The 7,234-nt window shown below is 35.6% G+C and overlaps 1 protein-coding gene across 1 annotated transcript in view; it reads right to left on the minus strand.

Moving 5' to 3' along the window:
* The window catches only part of SYCP1 (synaptonemal complex protein 1), a 162,480-nt gene extending 155,478 nt beyond the window's left edge, over positions 1 to 7,002 (minus strand). Inside the window, exons 1-7 of the mRNA XM_049710757.1 lie at positions 6,934 to 7,002; positions 6,350 to 6,479; positions 3,643 to 3,727; positions 3,423 to 3,466; positions 3,192 to 3,248; positions 1,893 to 2,057; positions 1,098 to 1,165 (exon numbers count right to left, since the gene is read on the minus strand). Of these exons, the coding sequence (XP_049566714.1) occupies positions 1,098 to 1,165; positions 1,893 to 2,057; positions 3,192 to 3,248; positions 3,423 to 3,466; positions 3,643 to 3,727; positions 6,350 to 6,457 (527 nt within the window). The 5' untranslated portion in view covers positions 6,458 to 6,479; positions 6,934 to 7,002. The remainder of the gene's footprint in view (positions 1 to 1,097; positions 1,166 to 1,892; positions 2,058 to 3,191; positions 3,249 to 3,422; positions 3,467 to 3,642; positions 3,728 to 6,349; positions 6,480 to 6,933) is intronic.
* Between the last annotated feature and the right edge of the window lie 232 nt (positions 7,003 to 7,234).

Raw genomic sequence — 7,234 nt, forward strand, 5'->3', positions numbered from 1 at the left:
AGGTGGCTTTGTTTTGTTTTCAAAGCCTGTGACTATTCTCTACCACAAATCAGTAGTTCTCAAAGTATGATCCTTGCACCAGCAGCATCCACATCACTTGTTAGAAGTACAAATTCTTAAGTCTACTCCACTGAATCAGAAACTCTGGCAGGGGAGGAGAGGCCAACAACATGTGTTTTAAGAAGCTCTGCGGGTAATTCTGAAGCTTGCTAAAGTTTAAGAACCACTGTTCTAGACAGAGGAACTTTTTATTGTTACTGATTTTGTAAAATCAAAACAAGTAACTACAAACCTAATTCTTGGACTTCCCTGGTGGCACAGTGGTTAAGAATCTGCTTGCCAATGCAGGTAACACGGGTTGGCGCCCTGGTCCGGGAAGATCCCACATGCTGTGGAGCAACTAAGCCTGTGTGCCACAACTACTGAGCCTGCGCTCTAGAACCCGCAAGCCACAACTACCGAAGCCCATGCGCCTAGAGCCCATGCTCTGCAACAAGAGAAGCCACCGCAATGAGAAGCCCGCACACCGCAACAAAGAGTAGCCCCCCGCTCACCACAACTAGAGAAAGCCCGCGCGCAGCAATGAAGACCCAACACAGCCAAAATTAAATAAATAAAATAAATTAATTAATTTTAAAAAAAAGGATGATACTAAAGTTTTAAGCCAAAGTTAATTGAAGAATGATTGGGCCACTGGCAAAAACAGGAATTTGACAGTGAGAATTAGCTTAGAACTAAGTTGAGCCCTCTTCTGCAAGGGTTTCACCGAAAACAATAGTCAAACAAAAAGGTATACAATATACATAGGCAGTTGTAGATATAAGATTATCAGGTACCTTTATCAACACTAAGTAATGGCTTCCCTGCCTGTCATTTTAAAAAGTGAGAAGTTACTAGTCAGTGACCACAGTTTGCCAAATGCAAGAATGTAAAATAGGTATGTCTTCCTTTTCTCCACAGCACCCAGATAGAATTCTATATATCAATTAATATTATACAACAGAAAGAGCACATCCAATTTTTGGAAATTATTTTAATAATTAGTTTGGAATAAAAAATAAATTTGTAAAGAACAAATTCATTAAATTATTACTTACTCTTTTATTAAATCTTTATTTTCTTGAATTCCTTCTTCTAATTTCAAACTTACTTTTTCATTTTCAAACTAATTTATAAGACAAAAGAACAGTTCATCACATTTTACTTAGCAAAATAAACATGAGTATATTCATTAAGCAGCATTTCTTTGCTAACATGCTATGATGGTCAATAAGAATTATTTTCTTTGAACACAAAGAAGAACTTTTTTTGTCACACTTATGGATATCCTATAAGAATATGGGTCTCACTTTCATCAGTCTAAAATTAGGTTTGCTGAATTATCTCCAAAATGTATCCAACAATATTTTAATGTGATATTATCTTCCCTAAACATTTTGAAATGATGTTTTATCTTTCTCCTAACCCAATGTTGCATTTTCTCAAAATTTTTCTTTCACTATGCCATAAAATTGAAGAGAAACAATTTCAAATTTAAAGTTTTATCTACAATGTCATTTTCTAATATAATAAAAAAAGACATATCAAACAAAACATCATCAGTAACGGGAACCAATAAAAATTAAAATTCTATAATTAGAATCATTAAATCAATCTTTATCTAAAGTAAATTACTATTTCCCTAGTCATTTGCATTAAGTTTCATGCAGCCTGTCTTCTGCTCATCCTAAAGTTGAAATGCAACTAATATTAATGAAACTTCAAAAAACACCATTCTTAAAATCCACATCACAGAAACAAGATAAACCCAACTTACTCTGAAATAATACTCTAGTTTTAACAGTATTATAAGATTTACTATACTATATTTTCAATTACAAATTTCATTATACCTGTAGTTCTTGAATGGCTTTCCGCTGTGCTTCAATTATTTTTCTATTTTCTTGCAACTTGTTTTCTTTCTGCTTCAGTTCAGATTCTACACTCACTTTCCACTTCTTGATCTTGTCAGTCTCCTTATACAGTTTTGAATATAGTCTGCTCATTGGTTCTGAATTCTATTATAAAATAGGTTTTCAATGACTGTTAATAGTTCAAAATTTTAGTATAACCAAACTACAGCTGCCTATTGAAAATATCCATGAGTATCTTAATAGTTGAGACCAAATCTCTCCTCAATTTATGCCCTAATACCATGCTGAAAGCTATATTAACTTTTTTCTAACTACTAAGGCAATATTAGCTACTTTACTAAGGTTACTGGTCACCTGACTAAGTTATTCCTTGATGAATAAAATCAAATAACTTCAAAATGTGCCTAAGCCAGAAGTTAGAAATCTTTAAGTCAATGAGACAATCTGGCTGCTTAAAAGCTAAAATAAATCACTCTACATGAAATGTGTCAATTTTAGCAATGGTCTTGAAATATTTTGGTTATACAAACAGCTTAAGGATTAGCCAAAGGATATGAAGTTTAAGGTACAATGACAAGAAAAATAATAGTGAACACAAGATCTTTCATTTAGCCTGAGGTTTTATTTGGATTTTATTTGGATTTCCTGCATCATCCCTTTCCACATTATAAGGTAAATGTCAAAGGTTTGCTTTTATTTTTTTAATCATGCTACTTTCCCTTGCTGATAGCTCTGTTATCAAAATATATGAATAAATTCCGTATTTCTAAATTTGTGATACCATAATCCCAGCAACAACCAGATAGCACTTTACCAGGCCATGGAATTTCTCTTTGCTTTAAAGACATCTATGTGCCATAAGAAAGAATGATTTTTATAACTAAAATCAAAAGTACAGTATATCCTACAAATTCCTTAGACAGTAAACCAGCCAAAAAATCATACCTATTAATTCAAGAATTGTTTGTAAAATACTGGCTTAATTCTCAACCTTTTCACACATTGCATTCATCTCCCCTTTCCTATTCTTGATTTTTATGGTTTAAAGTTAAATTGCCCCGTAAGAATTCATGCTTTTATAACTCAGGAAAATACAGAGGCCTAGTGTTTCAGCAAATTCAAAAGAAAAGCAAAGTGGCAAAAAGGTTTTAAAGAATATAACTTAAAACCTTAACTAAATATTAATCCTTTTGAAGCTTCAAAAGAAAGATAAATACAAGTAATAATAAATGATACTCCAATTACAAGAAATTTAATATAGACAGGAAATCTTCTGACCTCAAAATCAGAGTCTTTTAGTCCCTCCTGGTAATGACAACTGTCAGAATTATCAACCTAAAAAATGAATAAATTTTTCCTATGAGAAAATACTCCTGATGATAGTTTCCAAATAGCAGCAATTAAATACTGAAGACTAGTAATCCAACAACTAAAGACTTTTTTTTCTTTTTCAAGCAAGCAATTCAATATCTAAACAGGTTATATCTATATACACTATACTTAACTGACCTGTTCAAGCATGGGCAAAAAGTCAACTTTTTGTAAAGCAGGATCTGCAAGATAAAAGACAACTGGAATTAAATATGCCAACATCCTGTTTTATATATTAAGTATTATATCTAGCTTTAATGTCAACGCTATCAATATAATACTCTTATTTGATATATAGCAATGTGTATTTTAAAAATGCTTCTATGTAAGGTGATACATTGCTTTTCTAGTCTCCTACCTGAATCAATGTTTTTCCCATTTTTGGAGAAATTAGTCATTGCAAATGGAAAACCAAAATCATCTTCAACACATTTGTTGAAACCCTAGAAACACAAAGAAGTTCTTAAACACACTGTCTCATACCACTCTAATAACTAGCAGTGTAATATGTAATTACATATACAGTATACATCTGCTTAAAAAAGTGACTATAATTGTAAATCCTTTAATGTATACATAGTGTTAAATATATCAAACGATTTTGCCCTGTAAACAAAGCAAAATTTTTTAATTTTCACTTATAAGAGAAAGCTAAACTAAAATTACATGATACATGCTTTGTTAAGTACTCAGTAATAATTTTAGTGATTTTAATTAGTAGCTTAGAATATTGGCTTTCTTCAATTTCATTATGATCTTTCCCCTGGTAGAATTGAGAATTTTCTTCACTGAATAGCATTTTAATATTATACTCTTTGGCTATAGAGACATAAGAATTTTTCTACAACATAGAAAATTAAAATATTCATTGCTTCATCCTATTTCCAACATAAAGTTCCACATAAGAAATTTATTTTTTTAAACAGAAAGATAGATCAATGGAACAGGATAGAAAGCCCAGAGACAAACCCACGCACATATGGACACCTTAATCTTTGATAAAGGTGGCAGGAATGTACAGTGGAGAAAGGACAGCCTCTTCAATAGGTAGTGCTGGGAAAACTGGACAGATACATGTAAAAGTATGAGATTAGATCACTCCCTAACACCATACACAAAAATAAACTCAAAATGGATTAAAGACCTAAATGTAAGGCCAGAAACTATCAAACTCTTAGAGGAAAACATAGGCAGAACACTCTATGACATAAATCACAGCAAGATCCTTTCTGACCCACCTCCTAGAGTAATGGAAATAAAAACAAAAATAAACAAATGGGACCTAATGAAACTTCAAAGCTTTTGCACAGCAAAGGAAACCATAAACAAGACCAAAAGACAACCCTCAGAATGGGAGAAAATATTTGCAAAGGAAGCAACCGACAAAGGATTAATCTCCAAAATTTACAAGCAGCTCATGCAGCTCAATAACAAAAAAACAAACAACGCAATCCAAAAATGGGCAGAAGACCTAAATAGACATTTCTCCAAAGAAGATATACAGACTGCCAACAAACACATGAAAGAATGCTCAACATCATTCATCATTAGAGAAATGCAAATCAAAACTACCATGAGATATCATCTCACCCCAGTCAGAATGGCCATCATCAAAAAATCTAGAAACAATAAATGCTGGAGAGGGTGTGGAAAAAAGGGAACACTCTTGCACTGCTGGTGGGAATGTGAATAGGTTCAGCCACTATGGAGAACAGTATGGAGGTTCCTTAAAAAACTACAAATAGAACTACCATACGAGCCAGCAATCCCACTACTGGGCATATACCCTGAGAAAACCAAAATTCAAAAAGAGTCATGTACCAAAATGTTCATTGCAGCTCTATTTACAATAGCCCAGAGATGGAAACAACCTAAGTGCCCATCATCAGATGAATGGATAAAGAAGATGTGGCACATATATACAATGGAATATTACTCAGCCATAAAAAGAAACGAAATTGAGCTATTTGTAATAAGGTGGATAGACCTAGAGTCTGTCATACAGAGTGAAGTAAGTCAGAAAGAAAAAGACAAATACCGTATGCTAACACATATATATGGAATTTAAGAAAAAAAATGTCATGAAGAACCTAGGGGTAAAGCAGGAATAAAGACGCAGACCTCTTAGAGAACGGACTTGAGGTTATGGGGAGGGGGAAGGGTGAGCTGTGACAGGGCGAGAGAGAGTCATGGGCATATACACACTAACAAACGCAGTAAGGTAGATAGCTAGTTGGAAGCAGCCGCATGGCACAGGGAGATCAGCTCAGTGCTTTGTGACCGCCTGGAGGGGTGGGATAGGGAGGGTGGGAGGGAGGGAGACGCAAGAGGGAAGAGATATGGGAACATATGTATATGTATAACTGATTCACTTTGTTATAAAGCAGAAACTAACACACCATTGTAAAGCAATTATACCCCAATAAAGATGTTAAAAAAAATTATTTTTTAATGTAATTTTTTTTTTTTGCCACACTGTGCATAATGTGGGTTCTTAGTTCCCTGACCAGGGACTGAACGCATGCCCCCTGCAGTGAAAGTGAGGAGTCAACCACTGGACTGGCCAGGGAAGTCCCCACATGAGAAATTTAAATAAATTACTAAAAAAAGCTCTATTCCTCCTTTCCTATAAGAACCTACTACACGTACGAACTTCCCGTTTATCCTGTCAACCCAGAAGCTCAGAGTCAAATTTTAACCTCAAACACTGATTTTTACCAGTATGTCAACATATTTGTCCAAATTTTCTTAATTTTCCTTGATCCTAATATTCTTCTAATTTATATTTTACTATTTCATTGTATATGTTCATAAGTTGCTTTAAATCATTTAAAGAAAGAGGATTAAAGTAAGCAGGTTCCATTATGTATGCAGAATTCCAAAGCACCAGTAATTATTTCTTTAAATGAATGATGCCTAAACACATTAAGTGTGCTCATTATTCATTCAAAGAAATGCTATTCAAAATTCTTGGGTAAATCAGAACATATTTACTGAAAAAAATTATATCACCAGTAAGAAAGTTCACTTTACCTCATTTACCTAATGAATAAATGCAAATTTACCTTGAAGAAATCAGAATCTCCACCCAAAGTCTGAGGTTTCACTGCAGATACTTGACTGCTACTTAATCTCGGTGGTACAAACAATTTAAAGGGCTTCTGCTTTTCCATTTTCTCTTCCAGTCGTAATTATCTATTGCTCAAGATGGGGAGAAAGTGTTTTACATTGTTTCATTAATACACTACTTATTCTATAATAAATAGGTATATAAAGGAATGCGTGAAACATTTGCTACCATGGAAGCCTACGGTGTCCCTTACTGCCGTGGTGTTCAAAGCAGAAACATCCCCTATTTGTCCCCACCATCCCCCCACCACCAATGGCCACGCTGGCGACGTCAATGGATAATCGAGAAACTCAAACTAGGCATCTTCGCCGGGACTGCCTGAAAAGAAGCCCGTTACCTCCACCAGCCCTGTTAAATTGCATCACCTCGCCGGGAAGAACTAGTTGAGGTGCTTAGACGACTACGGAGAAGGCGCCACAAGGCGCCGGGGGCTGCCTGCGTGTGGGAGGGCCAGTAACAAAACGTCGCCCAGCTCTGGGTTCAATCATCAGGGAGGGAACTCGGCACACCTGCCCTTACCTTTAAAAAACTAGCGGGAAACGGCGGGCTCGGTGCTCACGCGAACCGCCACCTGCTGTCTATTAGGGCAGCAGAAAGAACCAACACGAACTTCTGCCTCCGAACCTCGGAAAAGGCGGGATATCGCGCCAGCCGAGCGGCCAGGAGGGAAGTGCAGGGCGGTTGGAGGTTTAACGGCTAAATAACGGTCGGCGACCTCCGTTGACCCGGGGCGCAAGACCTACATCTCGCGAGATTTCCCTTTACCTTAGTAGCAATTCTTCCCTGGATACTCTTTCTCCTTAGAATTGGTCTTCTTTAA

Source organism: Orcinus orca, chromosome 1 (genome assembly GCF_937001465.1).
Source record: "Orcinus orca chromosome 1, mOrcOrc1.1, whole genome shotgun sequence".
Lineage (NCBI taxonomy): Eukaryota > Metazoa > Chordata > Mammalia > Artiodactyla > Delphinidae > Orcinus > Orcinus orca.